General features: G+C 50.7%; 1 protein-coding gene across 2 annotated transcripts in view; it reads right to left on the bottom strand.

The window, feature by feature from the left end:
- Positions 1-6652: 6652 nt before the first annotated feature.
- The window catches only part of ERGIC1 (endoplasmic reticulum-golgi intermediate compartment 1), a 105436-nt gene continuing 88428 nt past the window's right edge, over positions 6653-23660 (bottom strand). For both annotated transcript variants that reach the window (XM_079917792.1, XM_079917791.1), the window contains exons 8-10: positions 22050-22150; positions 19415-19537; positions 6653-8572 (exon numbers count right to left, since the gene is read on the bottom strand). In XM_079917792.1, the coding sequence (XP_079773918.1) occupies positions 8465-8572; positions 19415-19537; positions 22050-22150 (332 nt within the window). In that variant the 3' untranslated portion in view covers positions 6653-8464. The remainder of the gene's footprint in view (positions 8573-19414; positions 19538-22049; positions 22151-23660) is intronic.

The raw sequence follows: 23660 nt of genomic DNA, 5'->3' as shown, positions 1-23660 counted from the left end.
TCAAAATGCAGATTTTTGTGTTCCACCACAGCCCTGCAAAATCAGACAGCGTTAGGTCGGGGTCTGGGGCTCTGAATTTAGAGCAAGCACTTCCCCTCACCAAAGATTTTGAGGCGCACGCATGTTTGAGCGTCATTACAAACCAACCACTTGGCTTTGCAAAACTTCACCCCAGAGCTTCCCTGGTGGCGCAGCGGTTGAGAGTCCGCCTGCCGATATAGGCTACACGGGTTCGTGCCCCGGTCCAGGAAGATCCTACATGGCGCGGAGTGGCTGGGCCCGTGAGCCATGGCCGCTGAGCCTGCGCGTCCGGAGCCTGTGCTCCGCAACGGGAGAGGCCACAACAGTGAGAGGCCTGCGTACCAAACAAACAAATTTCACCCCAGTCTTCTAGCCCTTTTTAGAAGAGCTGGAGTTGTAGTGAGACCTGAACCCAAGTGCCTCTTCACGTTGCTGGACCTTAGCTCCTTATCTGTGAAATGGGGATGATCTTAAGTAGATGACTCACAGAGTTGTTACGAGGACTAAATGAGTTAATTCGTTTCTTGTGTTTAGAACAGTGTCTGGCGCATAGCGCTCAATTACAGCCACCTATTATTCCTAAAGAGAGCGGAGGCATTGCTCCAGGACAGCCCTAAGGACAGGCCTCACCAGAGTCAGACTTTTGCCATTAACTCCCAATGACGCAGACTGTAAGCTTTCCGTGTTTGATGTAAACACGTGCAATGCGCCATGCTAACTGAAGCTGTGCTCTTTCTCCCCTTTTAACTCCGTTGAGAGTCTTCTTTAAAAGCCGGCTAGGGCAGCCGGGATTCTGCGGACTAGCGCGCCTGCGGGTTTTTAGCTATTGCCCCGCCCCACTCATTCCGGCCCCGCCCACCCCGCCCTGCCCACCTTGTCCCCGCCTCGCCCTGCCTGGTGGTGCCCGAACTCCGCCTCCCGCCTGGGGTAGGCAACCCAGTGTCGCCGGCACCACCCCTCTCGTCAGACTGAGGGTCCCTCGGCGCGGCCTCTGGGAATGAGAGGCTTCCAATCCCGGCTCCGCTGTGCGGGAGACTCTCAGTGATTGGTTGAATGGATTCATTGAATGGATTGACTCATTCAATTCATATGTGTTGAGCGCCTACTTTGTACCAGACGCCAGATAGAAAGATAGAAGAGATGGGACTTCTCTGGCGGTCCAGTGGTTAAGACACCGTGCTTCCACTGCAGGGGACACGAGTTCGATGATCCCTGGTGGGGGAACTAAGTTCCCGCATGCCCGCGGTGGAGCCAAAAAAAAAAAAAAAAAAAGAAAGACTTGCCCGACTCAGGCAGGTCCCCTGTTCTCTCCCAGTTTACGGGTGTTCCCTAACATATGGTGATGAAATTATGAAATACCAGCATTTACTCATCCTCATGATCAACAGTGGCATCTGGCTTGATCTCTAGACTTGCTGGGTGCTGTTTAAGGTTTAATTCCAGATCCCCTGAGGTCAGTGTTGGAGCCCTCTGGCCTTCAGACTCAGGGAGGATGGCTACACCTGGGCTGTCTGCAGAAGCCAGGGTAGCAGCAGTAAGCGGGGTGAAATTTGTTGAGGCAATAGCAACTGAAAGACCACCCATTATAGGCTCCAAGAGTAAGGACGTGGGGGGAACAGTCATAAGAAAGGAAGATCTTAAATGTCCTCACCACACACACACACACACACACACACACACACACACAAAAGAAATGGTAATTATGTGAGGTGCTGGAAGTGATCACTAATGCCGTGGTAATCATGAGGCAGTATGTAAGTGTATCAAATCAACACGTTGCACACCTTAAACTTACAGAATATTATAGGTCAGTTATATCTCAATAAATCTGGGGGGGAGAAAGGAAGACACTTCTCATGGGCATGGCAGGGGCAGACGCCATTGTGACCGAGTGCACATAGATGGTCATAGAGGGCTTCTCAGAGCAGCCCTCACAGTGTTCATCAGACCAAAGCCCCCTGATGAATTCATTCATTCATGCACTCATTCATTCACTTGCTCACTGGCTCCTTCTCTGCTCATTCATTACTTCCCTATCACATTCATTAAGCCATTTACCCACACATTCATCCATTTGCTCATTAATTTATTCACCATTTATTTGATACCTACGTGGAGCCACAGGTACAGGGCTAGATCAAAGAGATCTGGGGAGGAGTGAAGTCCCGTCCCTGCTCCCAAGGAGCACAGGGCCTCACTGGTGAGGGGCAGCCATGTGAGGGTAGATCATTACAACCCAAGATTATCAAGATTGTTCACGCTCAACCAGGGCAGTAAGGCTTTTCTTTACCCCTACCCTCTGCCCCCTGTGGCTCAACAGAATTAAGACAGCTACAAGGACGTCGCCAGATAAGCTGGTGAGAGAACCTCAGCCAGGGTTTCTGTCGTTCTAATAAGGATTTATTAGAATTGGCTACTATCCTGCTTCATGCCTACCTTGGAAACATGCACAGGGACTGGCGTAGAAGCCCCAGGGCCTAGCACAGTGCCGGGCTCAGAGGATAGGCCAGGAAAATATTTTTATGTCTCCAAGGCAGAGGGTGATGTGGTGGGAAAGTGTGAGAGCCCTGGATTCCGGCTGCCTGGGTTTGGATATCCACCACTTCCCGGCTCTGGAGCTTTTGGATAAGATATTTAGCCTCTTGGTCACTCACTTTCCTCATCTGTGAAATGGGAATGATGAGAGTACCCACCTCATCAGTTTGGTGTCAGGATTCAATGAACCCTCAGCACAACGTCTGGCACAAAGTAAGCACTTAATACATGGTAGAAAGTATTTCTTTAAAAAAGAAAAAGTTTATTTATTTAAGCCACGCTGCGCGGCTTGTGGGATCTCAGTTCCCTGACTAGGGATTGAACCCCGGGCCCTCGGCAAGGAAAGCACGGAGTCTTAACCGCTGGATCACCAGGGAATTCCCAGAAATTATTATTTCTTAAATGAGTGAATAATAATGGCTAGTTGTATTAGGCTGAGCATTTTACTCACACATTGTGCTAACAGCTTTATGAACATTACCTTATTTATTCTGCTAAACAACCCTTTAAATTGTCCCTGTTACAGGTGAGAAAAGAGATTCTGAATGAGATGGGAGCAGAGGGTGAATGTGATCCACCATGAGATATTCAATATGATTATTGTTACCTGGTAGCCAATGAGATAATGAGGAGATCCACTGTTAGTAACATTGGAAGGTGTCCATTATGTGAGGAAAAAAGTAAACTACAAAATAATGTTAACGGCATGATCCGATTTTGTTTACGGAAGAATATCACTAAAACATTAACAATGATGATCCCTGATTAGTGGGATTATGGGTAACTTTAACTTTCCTTTTTAATTTTTCCCTTTTTGCTCTTTTCTGCCTTTCCTTCAGTGGAGCTATGAGCATGTATTATTTGTGTAATTAAAATCATGTTGTAAGGGTTTTAAATTTTTGCTTAAGAAGATCCCCAATGTTCAACTTGGCTTTCTTTTGTAGGCTGTTTTGAATTTATTTTTTATTTTTAAATTTTATTTATTTATTTTTTTGCTGCGTTGGATCTTCATTGCTGTGCGTGGGCTATGTCTAGTTGCGGCGAGCGGGGGCTACTCTTCATTGCGGTGCACGGGCTTCTCATTGCAGTGGCTTCTCTTGTTGCGGAGCACGGGTTCTAGGCACGTGGGCCTCAGTAGTTGCGGCACATGAGCTCAGCAGTTGTGGCTCGCAGGCTCAGTAGTTGTGGCGCATGGGCTTAGTTGCTCCGAGGCATGTGGGATCTTCCCGGACCAGGGATCGAACCCCTGTCCCCTGCATTGACAGGCAGATTCTTAACCAATCCGCCACCAGGGAAGTCCTGCAGGCTGTTTAAAAGGAAGAAAACAGAAAACGACAGTACCCTCACTACTTTCAATTCCCACCCACCCCCCTTTTTTTGGGGGGGTAGGGGGGTCGGTTTAGCCTTTTGACAGAGATGACTGTGGCGAGTAAGCCAGAACCATACAATTCTCCATAACCCTGGAGTCAGGTGGACGTGGGTTTGAATTCCAGCTTCACCGCGTGCTAGCTCTGTGACTAAGTTACTTAAATCTCTGTTTTCTTCTTCCTAAAAACGAGGTAACAGCCACCTTGTAGGATTGCTGTGAGGATTAAAAAAGACAAGACCTGAACAAGCACTCCTTGCCTGGCACGTGGAGAATGCCTAACTCTTGGTAGCTATTACTACCAGAGTTGAGATAAAAATAAGTTATTTTGGTCAGAATAAAGTGCATGACCTCATCACCACAAAACTGACAGAAGACAACTGCTGGGGGGCAGGGCAGGGGAGGGTCTTGGGTGAATGTTCTCCACACAGGCCCCCTCACATTTCTGGACCGCGACATCTACCTGCTGGAGCAGCTAAGGAACCAGCTTCTTAAAAAGGGATCAGGACCGCCAGTGCCCTGGCACATTGAGAAAATGTGTACCTTTGTTTCGGGCAAGAACAAAAAACAAATTTGTGACTTTTAGTTATAAAAACTATACAGCTGCCACTCATGAGCCGCACTGCCACACCCCACTTCTTCCCAAGGTTCACAGCCCCACCTCGAGCCCAAGCAGTGTGAGCTCAGCATGTGAGGGTCGCTCCTCACCGAAGCACCTCTCCGACTTCACCTCTTCTGCAGCTGCAACACCTCCCCAGGAGAAGCCTTTTCTGCCTGAACCACCACAGCCCCCAAACCGTCACCTACACCTCTCTGGGTTTGCACCATGAGCCCTGATTGAGAAATCCTCTTGCACGAAAACACGATAGTCTGTACTTGGTTAGGTAACTGAAAGAACTGGTTCAAGGGAGAAGTCATAAAAATGACACACATATACCTTAAAGGTTTTACATCAACTTAAAACACATTGGTCCGGGACTTCCCTGGTGGTCCAGCGGTCAAGACTGCGCTCCCAGTGTAACAGGGAAGAGCCAATTTTGACACCATGTTGGATGTGTTTCTTTGACTTTAGGCTTTGCTTTTCGTTGCTTTTATTATAATCATACATAATGGCCTGCCTCAGGGAACCCTACCCACCTGTGAATGGCTGCAAGAAAGACGAAACAAACACATCCCCTCCCAGAGGCCGGCCACTCCAGGAGATGTTTTGCAAGACTGATGGCCCTTTTACTTTACTTCCTCCTCGCCTCTCCCTCTCTATGTACCTTTTTACTTTACTTCCCTCTCTGATTCTATAAAAGAAACTGGCATCCAGACCCCAGTAAGATGGTTTTTGGGGGGACTCTAGTCCACCATCTTTTCCGTCTGCTGGCTTTCTGAATAAAGTTGCATTCCTTGCCTCAACACGTTGTCTCCCTATTTATTGGCCCGTCGTGCGGCGAGCAGAGCGAGCTTGGACTCGGTAACACCAATGCAGGCGGCCCAGGTTCTATCCCTGGTCAGGGAACTAGATCCCGCATGCAGCAACAAAGATCCCTCGTGCCACAATGAAGACCGGTGCAGACAAATAAATAAATAAATATTAAAAAAAGAAAAAGAAAAAAAAAACCCCAAAAATCCCACATTAGCCCATCTTTTGACCTTGAGCAAGGCTTTTCATTGAGAAACCTCTGCTGGAGTTCTTCATCTTCCTTACATAAACTATGTCCTTACATAAACCAACCGCAGGGCTCCAGGTTTCTCGTTTTCTTTAACACGGAGTGAGAACTTACTTTCAATGTGAATGCAGAATCCTCAAGGACTCCCCCACCCCAACTCTTTTCAGTTGCCTTATTCACATTGAATTCCTGGGCTTTTTTTTTGGGGGGGGGTAGGGGCTGAGTATCCCCTGCAGTGGAAGCGCAGAGTCCTAACCACTGGACTGCCAGGGAATTCCCTGAATTCGGTAGCATTTTGAGGAGGGCGTGGCAACTCACCTTTATCAGGTCTCTCCAAAGTATTCAACTTAGTTTTACTAGACTCTTTGACTACCGGTGGGCATATGCTCTCCATCACTAGCTTTGAGTGTCACAGTAATTCAAGTATCGCACAGAACGTTAAAGAGAGAATGGGGAGGGTCAGTGAAGAGTTTCTCGCAGACTGGTTCGCTCTCACATTCATCTCTGACGTGTTTATTATCCACGTCCGTGGTGTTCCAGTGAAGGCCTTGAAGGACTGGGCAAATGTCCATGGAAGTCCCTTTCTCACAGCTGATGGTGGATCTCCCTTATTCTATTTGGGAAAACCTATACGGAACAACTACCATTTTTGAAAATTTACTAGGTACCACTTTCCTGCATACATGAGCTTGTTCTGATCCAGTATAACTTATTTGCACCCATTATAGATTTAATTTCTGCAACAGCACCATGAGGTTAAGGACCTGGCCTGAGGCTACACAACTGGAAAGCGAGCAGATCAAGTTAACACAAGGTTGTAAATCAACTATACTTCAATAAAATAAATTAAAAAGAAAAAAGCAAGTAGCAGATCAGGGGACATTCTGTAGGGATTCAATAAAGGAAGGACTGAATCCAAGGGGTCCTGACTTTCTGATCATGCTAACAGATCTTCTCCGCATTTCCCAGTTTCTCTCCTCTAGAATGAAATTCTCCTCTAGAATGTTCTGACTGTGATCCCAGCCTCCGGGCTACCCAGCCACAATCAAGTCGAAAGCAACACACAGCAATATTTCTGAAAATCAGCCTTTTAATCTATTTGAACCCAATGAGTGGAGAAAGAACTAACATTTTTTTCCCTTGAGATTTTGTTTATATGAATAATGGGTCAGAGGTGTCTCTTCCATAGGAAACTGACATCCCCTATGTCCTCAAGAGTTGTTTTTTTTTTAAAAATGCATAAACATGGGATTTCAATTCACTTGCATGCCATTTCCCCACCCTGCCCTGCCCACCCTCTACAGCCACACGCATTCACACACCCAAGGGGCTCCTTTCTGTAACTGGGGAAGAGAATGCAAAAAAAAAAAAAAAAAAAAAAAAAAAATCCATGAGTGGCCACAGATACCAGAAATACCCAAATGCAGTTTACACTCACATTCATCAACTCATATGCAAAAGGGGAAGCTTTTCTAATTGGAATCTAGAGTCAAAAATTACAAACGGCAGAGACTTGAACCATCCAGAGATAATTTAAAAAGGCCTTCCACTCCCCTTAATTACACGCCCCTTAATTACAAAAGTATGCAAACAATCTTGATATAAATGGAAAACAGGTGGACGACTCTCTCCCTGGGAAGTGGGGGGCATACCTAAAATTCCCTGGGTGTAATTCATGCCTGGACCATTGCCTCTCCCTTTCAGGACTAAAGGGGAAGGATAGCGGGGGAGCAGTGGGGTAGGGACCCACCCAAGAGCAAGGGAGGAAACAGTGGAGCTGCCCCAGGAACCAGGACCCAGTTAGTGTGTGGCCAGCCAGTGGGGAGCTTGGTGGGGCAAGTGGGCCACATCTGGGTTGCAGAGAGGTCCAAGAGCTATACAGCCTTGGGAGCCCCGAGGGTGGACATGCTAAGATGGGAGAAGGGCTGGTCTGCTTTGCTTCCCCCACCTAAGGCCTTGGGACCGACGGCAAGCCGCCTGGGAGAGGCTGAGACATGATTATCTTAGGGTCGCGGAAAAGGATGCTTCCCATCTGGACATAAGTGCACAAACCATGTCTGGCTCTCCAAGGATGACTTCCCAGTCACAGCCAGCCCCTCCACCAAGCCATGCTGTGGCCACACAGCACGGGGGCTGAGGCACATTGGCAGGGGGTTCAGAGGAACAAGATGAAGAGAGAGAGGAAGGGGAACTCGCCAGGCACCCAGGGACCCGTGGGCAGACTTGAGTCTACACAGCTGCTGCCCAACAACTGGGCATCTGCTTCTGGGGAAGAAAAGAAAGGGGTGGGGGTGAGGGCCTTGAGGCCTGGGCTCTAGGTCGGGCAGGAAGGGATGGAGCAGAAGCAAGGGCTCCATCTACAGGGCCACGTATCAGGGGCTTGCCTGGGAAGTAGCATTCTTTGTTGAAGGCGCCAGGTGGGAGGTACCTTTGGGCAGCCTGGTCCAAAGCCCAGAGCCCAGGTCTGCAGGCTGGCTGCCCAGGGGAGAAACCAAGTGATTAGTGGGACCAAACAGTGGGGAGATTGTCAAAGCCTGGCTGAGAGCTGGTCAACATAGATTCTGAGCTGCTCGCCCAACGGGGAAAGGACTGCAGTTTTCCCAGGAGTGGTCTCCAGCATTCCCGAACCTTCCCTGCCTGACTCTGGTGTTGGGGCTCCTCAGGGAAAGAAAGGGGCACCCAGACTTCAGGCAGTGTAATTCATCTACAGTTAAACATGGGGAAAAGAGGTAGCTGCGAACCCGTGAGCCACCCCCTCCCTCCCCTCACCCCCACTTTGGGACGCAGACAGATCCTGGGCCAGATAGAGGGCAGGAGGAGACGGGGCGCTGGAGACAGGGCTGGCGGTCTCCCTGGGTCCTCGGCCGTCGGGCCAGGCGGGTCGTCAATGCATCTTGCCCAGCTGGATCTTCTTCCAGGCCTCCGAGGCCGTGAAGATACACGAGTCCAGAATGCCGGCAACAGTGAAGGTCCCGCCGATGATGGCACAGATCTGAAAGGGGTGAGGGGAGGTCAGAGGTCAGCACTGGAGGGAGCACCAGGCCAGACCCCTCCCAAACCACGAGATGATGAGCTCAGCAAGTGCAGACGCTCTGCCCCATGAGGCCCACCACGTGGTAACCAACAGGGGCTGGAACATACTCTGGGCTCAAAAACTCCACTTGTTGGATGATGAATGAAATAATAATAAAAGTAACCATTATCAGCTCCTTTCGTTCCCATATTAACCTTCTGAAAGGAGGGGGATTATTAGACCCATTTCAGAGGTGAGGAAACTGAGGCTTAAACAGGTAACTACGTTCGCATAATAAGTAGCAGAACTGTGACTCGAACTTGGGCATGTCTTTGATTCTGGAGCCTGTGGTCTTAACTTCTACTCTAAATGTATCAGATATTTACAATCCCATTTGCAGATGAAGGAACGGAAGTTTAGAAAGGCAGTGCCACTGGCCCAAGGTCATACAGCTAAGAAGTGGCAAAACCGGGACTTGAACCTGGGTCTGACAGGTCCAGGACCAGTGCTGCCAGTGACTGAGTAACATCTGGGGTGGGCTGAATAGGCAGCGCTGGCCTGGATGGGCTGGAGTGAGAAACAAATCTCCTCTCACCCTCAGAAGCTTGTACTGTATCAGCGGGATGGGTAGTAATCAATCTTACCGATAAATGCAAAATTACAACAAAGGCAAGTGCTACAGAGGAGAGAGGGGCCTATGTTGCTACCAGAAATCTTGTATCGGGGCACAGTTTCTTACGGCCCTATTTACTTTGGGGACCAGATAATTCTTTGTTGTCAGAACTGTCCTGTACTCTGAAGAACGGTGAGCGGTATCCTGGGCCTCCACCCATGAGACGCCAGTACTACCTTCTCTTCCCTGCTGTGACAACTGAAAGGACACATTGTCTCCAAACATTGTCAGATGTCCCCTGGAGGTCAAAACTGCCCGATTAAGAACTGCTGTTGTACGGGGATGGTCATGAATGTCACCTGTATGCCTGTACTTCCTCACTTCCTGCCACATGATAATATAAGAACTACAACAAGAGACAGCACTTACACAGCACCTTTCTGTGCCAGGCACGCTTTGAAATGCTCACGCCTCTCACCTCGCTGAATCCCCAGGCCAACCCTAAGAGGGAGGTACTATTCTTATAACTATATTACAGCCAGGGGACCTGAGGCACAGGGACACTCAGTCACTCGTCCAACGCCATGGTAATTAGTGGCTGAACTGGAGTTCAAAACTCTCAACATGGCCCTTTGCTGCTTCCCAGGCATGAAACAGCCTACCTAACGAATTATTCACTTTGCCTTGAAGTTGTCAGGACTCCACTTGTGATGTGTCAACATAATGCTATGTCTTCCTCAAAATTTTCTGGCCTACCTATGAGCTGCTTTCTGGCACCATCAAAGAACCAAAGTGCATAAAAGGTTTGCAAGGAAACTTTAAATGTACTTTTCCCCTAAAGACACACTTTATGTCGTTTATAAAAACCAATACCACCCACCAGAGGAAGGCACCTCTTCTCTCATGTACCCATGGGCCCAGAGAGGGAAGTAGTCTGTCCAAGGTCACACAGCAAGTGTGGGGCAGAGCCAAGTCTGTCTGCCCCCAGAGCTCTCACTCTTTCTCCCTTGCCACATTTAAGGGGCACTTAAATGACCACAGGTCTCAGAAGAAGCCAATCTGGGCAGCCCTGGAGGGCCCCTGAGGCCGCCCTGGAGGTCCCATGGGAGGACTCTGGGAGACAGCAGTGCCACACTGGGTCCTCTGGTGCCAAGCGAACAGGCCAGGAGACACAGCAGAGGCAAGAGGGAAGTGTGAATCGAACCGGCGTTTATTTTTAAAATTATATTTCCAAGAGATGAGCTAAGCGGAGGCCTGTGAGGCCCCAGACAGACAGAGCAGGTCTGTACGGATAGGCTGTAAGTAGAGCAGCTGGCATTCCAGTAATAACAGCCCAAGAAACCAGAGCAACCCCCCCAGGGAGAGAGGAGGATGGGGGGCGCTGGGGGGATTATTATGAAGTGTTTTCAGTGGGCAAGGCCTCTCCCCGCCGGCCTCAGAGCATGACGCAGGGCTACTTTTCAAGGAGGATGACGGCAGGGCAGCCGGGTTATTTTGGTAGAGTGGATCAGATGATGGGCGATTTTATACCGCAAAACGCTTTTAGAGCTTGGATCAGAGGATAGGAAAATGTGACTTAAGTGCAATGGAGCAAATAATAAAAAAATAAAAAACAACCACACACACACATCCATATTCATCTACGCGCTTTGGAACCTGCGTGTGCCTATGATTCACACACACCTGGCACCCGAACTGAAGCCTCCGTTCACCGGGCAGGCCTGGAACAGAAGGAGACACGACACATTCATTGAGCTACATGAGAAAACACAGAGCTGTGGGGAAACTGAGGCCCTGGGAGCATTCAAGCCGCCAGGCAGCTGACCCTGTCTGAGTTACTTACAGGGTGCCTAAGGCTAAGGGGCTCTTCAGGAAGCTGCCGCGTCTACTGACGTCACCCAATGCAGCTGTATGGCCTCCATTATTGTACGTCTATTCAAGGTGCTGGTCAATGGAGGAGGGGGAATTCTGGCATATTCAGTGGGGCAGTGGAGGACTCCTCAAAAGCTGAGAGAAATCTAGCAGCCCGCCTGATGCTGCCATGGCCCCATTTTCATTATTTTGCCTTTGGCCTGCCTGACCTGCTCCCATCTGCAGGTGGTGACTGGTGTGAGGTGAAGCAGGGGTCGTGAGGAGAGGGTCCTGGGGTGCTCCTGGATTTTGACAGATGGTAGCCACAGAAACCCCCAGCACCAGGAGGCTGCCACATCTGGACTCATCCCAGAAGGTGGTCAGTTGTGGCCATCCCTTATCCCGAGAAGGTCACGGTTTCTACATTCTGAAACGCAAGGGAATAAATGTAGCCACAAGGTTGCACCAGAGGGTATGCCTGTCTTTGGACTCAGGCTCTACCTTGGTGGTGGCAAGATCACAGGCTTCACCACATTTGGCTGACGGTTGGGGGTGGGGGGCGGGGAATGACCAACCACAGATGTTAGGAGGCTGACAGGGATCTTGAGAAGAGATAAAGAAAGGCCTGGTGCAAGGGAGGATGGTGACTTGGCATCTCCCTGGCCTGGGAGGATAGGGCCCAAGATGAATATAAATGAATAAAAAGGAAAACGAAGCAAATCATGCCCATGACACTTAGTTCCCTTGCATGTTGCTGTGCATGCAGAAGAGCTAGGAGAACCGGGCCTCCACGGTGTGCAGAGGCCAGGAGGCGTGAACCTCCTCAGGGTGCACGGCCAAGGTGGGGTGTGAAGACTGGGGAGCCCACAGTGTCCTTCCTGGCTGTGGCAGCAGAAAGAGCTTGGAATTCAGAAGCCGAGTCGTGGCTGTCGCTTTCTAACTCCGGACTTGGGAGAGCCTTCCCGGGCCTCAGTTATTTGATCTGCAAAATGGGAAAACTGTCCCTACTTTGCCAACTGTCATACTGCAGGCAATGCCTCTGGAGTGCCTAGCACTTAGTACGTGTTTAGTAAATGGTACCTAATCTCATCTTTCAGGTGACTGGAAGGCTCCAACCTTCTTGCTAAGACCTGAGATTTTCTAAACCTCTCTGAGACCCACTCTAAGAAGAACAATGGGTAAAAATATCACTTATTCCCCAGAGCAGGCCTTTGGGTCTCAATTTCCATTCTCTACCTGGCTCCTTAAGCAGAGGACAAGCCATTCATGGAAGGACAGGATGGCAAGGGTGTCCCAGGCACCACAGGCAGATTCTTTTCAGCTGCTCGGGTCCCAAGCCCTCCGAGGGCCCATTCTACAGAGGGAGTAGCTGAGGCCCAGACACGTGGGTTTGTCATAAGAATATCCCTGGGGGCAAAGCACCTCAGGCCAGAGGTTGTTTCCAGTCTTCGGCCAGGCAGGGAGCGACCCCTCACCCCCAGTCCCCTACCCCAACCCTACTGCTTAAAGCTCACTTTCCCGACTGCCCTGGGGAGAGAGAAGCAGAAGAGACCGACCCACAGCAGGCTCAGGACATGTTCACTGAGTACAGGAGTGTGTGTGTGCACGAGTGAGAACCGATAAAAGAGTCGGTGAGGGAGTGAGGGAGTGAATGAATGAACGAACGTCCTAGAAAAGGAGTAGAAGAATTCCACGCCCCAGGCAGGGGGCAAAGGTGGCTCACACAAGGGGTGTCAGCCCAGGAGCTGGGGGTGTGGAGGTGACTCAGGATGCTGGGCCCACTTCCATGGCTCCCTGAGCCTCAGTTCCCTAACTTTTACAAACGGGAAGGCTAATCCTCACCCCTCAGGACTGCCCTGGGATTGCCCATGTTACACATACACCCTTAAACGCCTGTTCCCTTGGTCCCTTGCTGCTGCTACGCTCTTGCATCTCCCAGCTTTGAGGCAGGGGGACAACTTCCGGGGGAGAGGGTGGAGGATGGGAGAGCGGGGCTGCTGAGCCAGGAGGGGCCATCACAGCCGGGACCTGCAACCCTACTCTGGTCAGCAGCCCCCGCTCCAGAAATGAAGACAAGGACCATTTGCTATGCGGGCCCCAGTGAGTCGGGGCGAAGCACATTACTTTGCTCTCATCAGAAGTCATCAATAATGCCCCTCTGTTCTTACGGCGAGGCTTCCTCCCTGCGGCTCCCCCAGCTTCCCGACCTTCCACTGTGGGGAGAATGAAGTCAGCTCGTCTACCTTGAAAGGAAGGTGTGTGTGTGCTCCCCTGACATTTTAATCACGGCTCTTGATTCCTTATAATATGGAGAGGACAAGTTCCAACCACACCAGCTGGAGGACTGAATCCCTCTGTTTTCCACCAGGCTCTGGAGTAAACATTCCTGGGGGCGGATACCAGCTCTGCGACCCTGGCCGGGAAAACCAGTTGACCTCTCAGAGCCTCAGTTTCTCTCATCTGTGAAATGGGGTCCACGATGAGGCCCTGTCTAGCTGCCGGATGTACCACCGCTAAGTGCCCGGGCACTGCTCACTCACTCTACTCGTCCAGGCGGCCTTGCTTGAAAAGTTTGTGCAAAAGGCACAGTGTGAGGAAATAAATAATGAATCGGAGTCCCATCAGATGCCGGTGGCGGCAGACAGGCTGGAGCCTCGGATGAGAACACCGGGGCTGCGGCTGGGCAGAGGTGGAGGCTGTCGCGGAAGGGAAGCTGATGACTGGGCCTGGGAGAGGTGGGGAGGTGGGGAGGTGGGGAGGAGAGGGTGTGGGGGTCTCCAGTCAGTGGTGTCACGCCTGCCAGACTGCCCACTTGCACCCTTTAGTCCAGGAGCCTGGGGGCGGGGGCAGGGGAGAGCGGAGGTCCTTCCCTGCCATTTTTACAGTGGCTGCAGCCGCAAAATACCCACCGCCCCCTCTGAAAAAACCACCTCGGGGCAGCACCTACTATGTGCCAGGCCTGAGATAGCACTTCCTTCCGCCCCCTCATTCATTCTTCGTGAGTAGTAGGGCAAATGGGGTGCGCTCCATTTCACAGGTGAGGAAACAGGCTCAGAGAGGGACCCACTTGTCGAAGGTCACACAGCTACCAAGGAGGCAAGGGTGACGAGCATCCAGGTCTGGGAGGCTGCCAAGGGCCTGCTTTTTCCTGTTCCTCCACCTGCTTCTCTCCCACCTGAAGGCTCCCCTCACTTCCCATCTTTATGCCTGGATGGCTTCTTTATATTTTGTTTTCTCGGCTCTCTTAAGTCTTACGCATCAAATGTCCTAAAGGTAACGGGTCTCCCTCAGGGAAGTTTATGAAGTAAGACGCTGTGTGGCTGTAAAAATAAGTGTCGTTTATAAAATGGAGCCCATGCCTTTCTAATGTTCCTTATTCTTCTCAGAACCTGCCCTAGAAAAGAGTACCAGCAGTTCCTGTTCCAACTGTGATATCGGTGTTCAGACTCAGTTGGAGCGATCAGTCCCTGGTACACAACCTTCTGGAAGAACTAGCTTTGCTCAAACGTCCGGAAGGACCAGAATGGAAGTGTTTTTTTTACATACACGTTTCCAGGCCTGAATAACAGGGCAGCTAATTTGGGTTCTGTTCTGCTCCTCAGATAATAGAAACTGTCTTGTGGGGAGTGGACCAAGGTGTACACCCTCCATGTGTCTGCTCACTGTTTCACACCCACTTATCTCCTGCCCGGGCTACGCCAGGTCTGGGGAACAGAGGTGACTGAGAGCCAGCCCTCCTTCCTGGAGCTCACAGCCCTGGGAAGAGAGACACACCGAGGAAAGCCCAAGTAGGAGAGAATGGAGGGTCTGAAGCGGCTGATGTATCAGTCCAGCTACCAAGCTGGTCTTTTCCCAACTCACACAGCCTCAGACGTAAAACCTTCTCAGTTTTAAGTTTGTCTTCTTTCAGTTTTTTTTTTTTTTTTTAACCATCCTATGTGCCCCCCACTCCACACACCTGCTGCCTTTTGTCAATGGAAAATCTTCGCAGGTGCCCAAACAGATGAGTGAAAGGTAACCAGATAAGGGCAGGAAAACCTGTGCACCACCAGCCAACCAGTCTTAGATGGACAGTTTGCTTTTTTTATGGTTTGCATGGGCGTGACTGTGATTTTATCACACATGCTCATAATATTGCCTTGTTTCCTGCTATAATATTTCTTCTTGATTCCCAGGACAAGTCACTGTATCAAATGATCCTGGTGTTCTATCAAGGGCTCCATGGCTTCTGGGGGCTCTGTTGTTGGAACATCCTTGAGAGCCTTTGTTTTGGAAAATGAAGGCTCCCAAGCTGGTGATAGGAGGATGCGGCAGAGGCAAGTCTGGGGCTCAAGTCTCAGCCCTGACTTTCTTGGCTGTGAGATCTTGGAAGAGTTTCTTTACCTCTCTGGGCCTCAATTAATTCATATCTAAAACAGGAATGATATCATCTACCTTGGAGGGTTCCTGGGAGGGTTAAAGGAGAGGACTGTAAAATTACCTGGCACCTAGTAGATGCTTAATAAGTGCAGCTATATGATCACTCCTTTAAGCAGCTATCCCTTGTATATTTCTAAGCACCTACATCCAGGCCAAGTCCTGTGCCGGACGCTAGGGACACAGAGGTGAGTCAGGCCTGGAGCTCATCATAATCAGGCCTGGCAACTATGAAATGCAATCTAAACTTTGGGGGATTATGTCACTGGCAAGGAGCACCTCGAGGGCAGGGGTGATGTTTAACTCAGCTATCCCTGTTATCCAAAGGGGCCATGTCATCATCACCAGCTGCTACTTTTTCGCAGACAAAAAATGCCATGGCCATACTGACCCAATTTGGTACTTGGTGACTTCTGGTTGCTCCCCCCAAATAGAATAAAACACACACAAGGAAAGTGATGTGACACCTCCAAAGCCACCCGATCTGTCACCACCACCCACTTGAAGGCCATCTCCAAAAAGGGGCTTCAGCAAGTGGCAGGGGTAGGGGACAAATGTGCATGTGTGGGAGTGGGCACTTTGAAAGGGATCCCTTTCATGTTGTTAAACACCATCTGTTTTATTCTCTCAGTGGTGGAATTTTCTGGAACAGCACAAAGTGGAGGTCTGAGCAAGGTGCCCTGGGTGTCCAGAGAGGAGCCCGGGCAGCCTGCTGGAGGCTTCCAGGAGGAGGGCGTCCCCTCTGTTCAGGCAGGGCATGAAAAAAAGGTCCTTTCCAGACCATAAGAGCCTGGAAGGGGCAACCCCGACTAAGCCAGGTACTTGTTACTTAGAATGCCTCTGCCCTCCACACCCACTCCCCCGCCCCTGGCTGCACCCACCCCTCATTCCAGCCCACCCACAGCTGCCGCCGCAGCCCTGTGGCCGCCACATGACAACACCCTGGCCTAAGCCCCCTCTTCAGCAGCCCCTCTGAGGAGCTATTTGCAGAGGCCCCCAATGCACACAAGTGTTTGATTTCATAAAGAGAGAAAGAGAAGTCACAGCAGGTGCCTCCACTTCCATGCCACCTCCACCCTGCCTGGCGAGGGCTCCCGGGGGTCTTTGTGCTTGTGTGTCTGTGTGCGAGCGTCATCCCCACATCTGCCGCCCTGTGACAGAGGTCTCTGAAGCTCCACAATGACGCCATCTGCCAGGGACAGCCGGCTGGCTCACTCTGGGCTGACCCCATGGTTGTCGTGGCAACCAAAATGGCAGCATGGGGCCTTCAGAAAAACCACCAGGCTAATGATGTCAGGAGGTTCCCAGCAGCACGGCCCCCACTCAGGTAGAGGTGGGCAGGGCTGGGGTGCAGGAGGGGCTGGTGGCCAAAGGGAGGAGGAGAAGGCCTCTGGGTGATGCAGGACGAGCTCCTCCCCTGGGGTTTTTGGGACCTCCAGCTCTCAGAATTCCTTCCCCATTGAAAGAAGCCACATGGCCTTCACAAGACACGCTATGTTGGGGACCCTGGCATGTACTATTCCCTTTGCTAAGACCCTCTCTCCCTCACTCACCAGTCTAAAAAACGTCTCCTCACCCTTCAAGACCCATCTTGGGGTTTCCTTCTCTGAACCTTCCAAACAGAAGGGAGTCTGCCAGTGGGGTACCTGGTGCACAGCTCCATCGGAGCCCCGCTGGATGGGACTGCAGTTCTGTGTGCTCGCCCATCTCCCCCACCAGCCGGGGAGCAGCTTAAGAGCAGGGATTGCATCTAACTTGCTATCCCTGCTGCAAAGCGCAGGGCCTGGCGCATGGTAAAGTTTAGCAAACATTTAGCAAATAAATGAAGTCGCTTCATTTCTCAGCCACTTACCAAGGGATCTCAACACTCAGAGCCTCAGCTGTCTGGAATGCAGGGGAAACAGGAAGGGGGCCATGAAGATCCTTCCTGACCCTACAGTGAGGTGTGGGCACAGGGGTTTCTCTGCCACCATCAAGGCTGCAGACCCCAGGGCCTCTGAGATGCAGACCACGCCCACACAGAGGTACCTCCTTGTGTCTTCACTTCTGTCCAATTCTGGGTATGCAGTAAGAGTACTGGCTGAGCATCGGCCCCAAGACCCACTTAGTGTGCTACCCTGTGGGGCTTTGGGTAGAATCACTTGCTCACAGATGCCCTGATCTGGAGCCAAAGGGTTAACAGGTATCCCTCCAAAGTGGCTAACCCTATTTACACCAGAGAGTATACACAGGTCCCCTTGCTTTGCATCCCCCCGATCTTTACAGTGGCAGGTCTTTAATTTCTGCCAATCTGATAGGATTGAATTGGGTTGTTTTGAATCTCATTCCTCCAATTTCTAGTAAACTTGGGCGTCTTTCCACTGCCAGTGTGGTCTCTTCTGTCAATGGTCAAGTCCTTACCTATTTTTTTTTGGGTCACTTTTTCTTACTGATTTGTAGAAATTTTTTTTTTTTAAACGTATAAATTCTGAAGCATACTTCTTCCTTATATGTGTGGCAAATATCTTCTCCCAATCTGTGTCTGGTGTTTTAGCTTTATGTTAGGTGCCCTTGGTAGACCAGAAGTTTCAAATTTTTATGGAGTCAGAGAACAGTAAAAGGCCGTTTAGAGGCTTATATAAGCATCAAATTTTGACACCCTTTGTATCCACATGGCTTTCTATAATTTCAGAGCTTCCCTTTCGTGCTTTGAGTCCCACGAGGCCCTGGGAGGTAGGAAAAGTGGGGACTGTTATTCCTATTTCATCAGTTATAAGATGGAGACCTTGCAGTGGACATCTGGCCTTTTGGCCGCCTAGCATCCAGTCTTTCCTCTTCTGGTAACTGGCCTCTGATTTTTCTCTTGGGGAACCCCACCCCCTCGTAATCTTTGTCCTTGCAGTCTGGGTGGGGCTGGCCAACTGGAGCACACCATTCATTCTCCGGGCCACAAGGATAGCATGGGACCTGAGCCAGGCCAATGACAGTGCCATTCTATCCAAAACTTGGTGTAGGATTACTGAGAAAGAGGTACTTTCTACTGGTAAATTTTATGTGAAAATGAAGCCAGTACAGAGGAGAGCAGGATGAAGACAGACCTATTCCAGACATTTGTACCTGGATCTAGCCATACCTGAAGCCCACTTATCCTTCAAGCCAGCTTGAGGTGGGGTCCTGTCTCTTCTATAACAAGAGTCCTAATACAGACCTAGTCAGAGCAGGAAATGAAAGAGCCAAGACTGGACACCAAATTCTGAATCAAAATTAAAAGTATGAAGAGGTAGAAAAGCAGTTTCTAAATCTAAGAGGGAGGGAAAAATCACCTCATCTCTTCCACCTTCACTGACTCTGGCTTACCGAATTTCTCCAGGCCTCTTGGTTGGAGCAGGGCACTGTGACCTGGCTGTTCTGACCCCAAGGACATTTTCAATGGGAAGCCAGGATAGTACTTGATAGAAACAGTCAGCATCAAAGAAAACTGACATCAGCTTGAAGCTGCCTCACAGAAGATTGAACTTGGGGGAGACAATGGCAAAAAAGAAAAAAGAGAACAGGCAGGAAGGAAAGAAAGAAAAAAACCTGACAGTATCAGCCCGTAGAGTTAGAAAATAGACATGGAAAAAAAATGGGTGAAATCTTCACTGTAAAACTTACACAGAAAAGGATACGCCCTGCTAAGAATAATTTCCATAAAAATAAAAAACCGGAGAAAATCAGGAACATCTCACTGAGCCATATACAGATGGAACTGCTTAAGGAACGAAGTGACTGAGTGGCATTCCCATCTGGAAAAGAGTTTCTTGATGACATGCCATCAATATTGATGTGCTTCTGACGACATTTCTAAACGTCCTAGAGGTCCCAGCCTTGTGTGGACAGGCTGAGCCCCTAGCCCTGTGGGCTGCATCCTGCTTCTCGGAGAACCGGTTGGGGTGCTCACAGCAGGCACCCTGCCCACTCACCGTGGTGATGAACCTGTACAGAGGCTGCCGTCTCTCCGTGTACTTGACCGTGATGGGGCTTAGGTCATAGCGGAACCAGATGGCGGGGATGATGCGGCCAGTGTGGCTGTAGGCGACGTACTCCTGAGGTGCAAGAGCGGACAGGGGTTGGGGATGTGAGACTCAGGCTCAAACCCTGTCGCGTGGGGGATGGGGGGGATGGGTGGCAGAGGGTCCCCAGAAACCCACAAGAACGGGCTCTTCTCCCTCCCTCCCCCTGCAGAGCCAGGCTCCACGGACCCCTCCTCTTCCCTTCCCCCTAGTAGCTCTGCCATCAGCATCTGGATGGCCACCATTCACTGGGAGCATTTTGGACCCTTTGGACTGCTTGGAAATGGACTGCTTGACCTTGGAAGCAGCACCAGAATCCAAATAGGAGAGCAGAGCTGTCAAAGGACAAGTGTGAGTGGGCTCAGTTTGATGGAAGGCCTATTTCTCCCTTCAACTCCTGGGCCATGCAGAATCCATTTGTTTACTCAGTGATAGTTCACTGAGCACCTCTCCTGTGTGCTGGCCCCTTGCTGGTTGCTGGGGACCCTGAGGGGAGTACGCCCTGCCCCATCCCCAGAGGGACCCACAGTCTGGAGAAGGAGGCATGTAAAAGTATGTGCAATACTGCAGCACCATGAACGAATGGCCCAATCTCCCCAGGGGTGTCTGGACAGCTTGGCAAGGAGGGGACAGTCCTCATGACTTCCTGAGGGGGGTGTGCGTGTGTGTGAGTGAGATGTGGGGAGTAAGCTTCTTCAAAGAAGGAACACACAGAACTGGAAAGTCAGAGGGCACAGCCCCACCACAAGCCTTCCTCAGAAGGCACCGGCCGGGACTCCAAGGATGCCAAGGGGCTGAATTAACAGTGCATCCACTTCAGGGTGCTGAAAACCTCTCGGTTAGTCTCATTTGTCCTCAGCAACTGGAGACCAGACTTTAGCCCCAACCCCAAATGCTAAGGCCCAAACCCTGCAGCTTCTTTAAGGACAACCCTGAAACTTGCCTCCTCTGCTGGACTGCCACTGGCCCCGATGGGTGCAGCCTCACACGCTCACAGCGCGGGCCAGGGCTGAGGCCGCAGAGGGAGCTGAGCAAGCTGTCCTGGCTGCTGGGCCTTTGCCAAAGCCTCAAGGGAAGGAGCCTTGGGCAAAACAAGATCAGCTTTCCCCAGGGAGAGCTCATGGGGCAGGGTGACTGTCTGGGTCACAGCCCAGAGCTGAGGGACAGAGGAAAATAATAAAAAACAGCGGCAGTAGGTACCATTTGCCAAAGCCTTCTTTGTGGGTTCGGTGGTTTTAAAAACACTGCCCCATCTGACAGCGACCTTATGAGGTGGGCACCGTCCCCGTTTTACAAATGAGTAAACTGAGGCACAGAGCGGTTATGTGACTTGTCCCAGGTGACAGAGCTAGTGAGTGACCGAGCCAGGTTTGAAACGGAAGTTTTCTCCACAGCCCACACGCTTTCTGTTCACACTGCCTCCACTTTCTCCCATTTGTCAGATGCTGTCAGCACTTGAGGGTTCCAGTGAGATGCCCTCCAAGAAACAGGACCCCTCTGCCTCGGAGAGATACACCAGAGCATCAGTGTAGGTGGAGCAGAGGAGAGGGACCCCAAGTCACCCAAGAGAGAGTAGCTCCCAGCCTGGCAGACTCGGAGGCCCCTGGTTCAGACTGAACAGGTGATGTGATCAAGAGACCAGGTTTTGGAGCTGGAGGAGAAGCTGGTTCTAATCCCCATTCAGCCATGTTATAGCTCCAGGACCACCTCTCAGTGCCTCAGTGGCCAAATCTGTAAAATGGGGACAATAATAGTCCCAATGTCAGAGCTGCCTTGATGACTGAAAAAGATGGTGGAGGTAGAGAGCTTAGCATAATGTGCAGCCCATGGTAAGTAATCCATAAATGATGGCTACTATTCTTACTATTATTATTATTAGAGCCAAACGATATATCATCTTAAGGGGTCTGGGTGGTCCTGGAACAGAAAAAGAAGGAGAGTCCTGGTGTAAAGGGGTCTATTGGGGGTGCCTCAACCCATGGGCTTCAAGCATTCACGTCCCACGGCAGGGTCATCTCTAGGGAGACTGAGGCTGTCTTGGCTTGAAACCACTGTCTGTCACCCCATTCTGCTGGCTCTGACTGTGCTTTGCTTCCCACCAAGGCCTGCCTGCATCTCCGTGAATTTGAGTATTGGGGTCCTGGGACATACCTGTTAACCAACAGCCATCTGGTGTAATTCCAGAGCCTCATGATTCTGGATAACGAGCTTGTGCCCCACGAGCCAGAGCATCCGTTGTGTGCTAACCAATCGGGGTCCCGTGCCTGAATGATCAGGGCCAGATACAGGGCAGTGGAGATGTCTACAAGCCCTAGACCTTTGGGACAGGCCACCTGCCTGCTCTTTCTCCAACAGATCACACCCTATGTCCCGGTTCGATTTCCTCCCCTTGACTCTGAGACTGGCCTCCCATCTTTACCCAGGGTAGATCACCCCTCCAGGAAAGGCCCGTTGAAGGGAATCAGAGGAGATCGCGCCCAGACACTTGTCACCTCGGCTCTCAGCCAGCAGAGGGCGCGATTGCACGCAGCTGCCACCCGTGTACCTTGTTGGCCACTGTGTACTGATAAGAGTACCGCTGCTTGCCACTCTTGTCCTCGTAAACCGTGGGCACGATCTTCAAGATGTAGTCGTGGGAGGCGAGGGCTGCGGGAAGGACACAGCAGCATGAGGCAGGGGGACGGGTACTGCCTGGCCGGCAGCTCATTTCAACCCTAAACCTGCTTGCCATTGCGGGGTGTGGGGAGGTACTCAGTCTGCACAATTTCACCACCAAACAACCCCTCTTCATTTCTCCCTTTGGGCACCAGGAATCGAAAGACTCCATTGGTCAGGATCTTTTCTCCTGCACTGTATATAATGTTAAATTCTAGTAACAACCCTAATGTCCATCCACAGGGCAGCTGCTGAGAAGGGGGGTGTGGAAGAGGCCACTCTCCAAGGGGGTATCATTGAGTGAAAAGAACTAAGTTAGGGACCAGGGTGAATAACATGTTTCCATGCATTGGGGGCAGGGAAGACTCACTCCTCTACCTGCGTGAAGAATGTAGAGAAGAATTTTCTGAAAAGATGCCCAAGAAGCTATTAGCGGTTCTAGCCTCTGGTGGGGGGCGGGACAGGAGGCAGGATTTGATAAAGGTCACATTTTGTTGTGCACCCTCTCGTCCTGTTTGAATACTGTTACTTTTGGAAAAAACTGCGTTCAAGTTTTAAAAAAGAATCCACCAACCAGAAAAACTGCACCTATCTATAATGACTGATTAATTTCTTTCCCCATTTTCAATTAATGGGAGATTAGTTCTTCCTCCACCTGGTCCTGTCATATTCCAGTGTAACTCTTACCCCTTCCCCACTAGATGGGGGAGACTGCGGAGGGCAGGGACTGAGCCTTACTCATCTCTGTGTCCCTAGAACCCTGCGCAAGGCCTGGTACGAAGTGGACAGTGGCAAATGCTTATTGAATGAATGAATGGATGGAGGGCTGACTGGACAGAGGCATGAATAGAAGAACAGATGAATCAGCTTCTGATAAGCATGAGGTAACCGGAATCAAACACTAGGCTGATAGAATGCTGGCCCGAAGCTGCTATATAGCATCCCGGGAAAGGTGATATTCCCTTGGGCCTTCTGGGATGCTGGGAGAAGCTCACAGACCCCTCTATTGTTGCCTTCTAGAATCTCGGGTCAGGGACCACGCAGCTAAAACAACACAGAAATGCAAGCTTGTGGGCTCTAATCCTGGTCTCCTGGCTGAGTCAGTCCTGAGTCTTTGGACTCATCTTCTGTGAAAGGGTAGGGGACGTAGATGGTGTTCACAGCCTCTTCCTGCCAACACTGCCTCTTGGTAAGGAAAGGGTGGTGTTTCTTGAACCCTCTTGAGACCTGACTCCTCTAAAAACCTGGGAAAAGTCCTGCAGCCTCAGGGCTAAGCCCATGAAGACCCCAACATCCCTCTGCTCAACCCCACCGGTGCTCAGATTTCAGGAGCACTAGGGCCACCCAGGATTTAAAAGGCAGACACCCGGGCCTCACCCCAAGGGTTCTGTTCAGTGGGTCTGGGGTGGGGCTCAGAATCTGTATTTTAAGCCAGGAGCACAGAGACCACACTTGAAATACGGAGTTCCAAATGCCCACGGCCCCGCGTTAAAAACCTGAA

The sequence above is a fragment of the Stenella coeruleoalba genome (assembly GCF_951394435.1).
Source record: "Stenella coeruleoalba genome assembly, chromosome: 3".
Lineage (NCBI taxonomy): Eukaryota > Metazoa > Chordata > Mammalia > Artiodactyla > Delphinidae > Stenella > Stenella coeruleoalba.
This window is presented reverse-complemented; position numbering and strand designations above follow the sequence as displayed.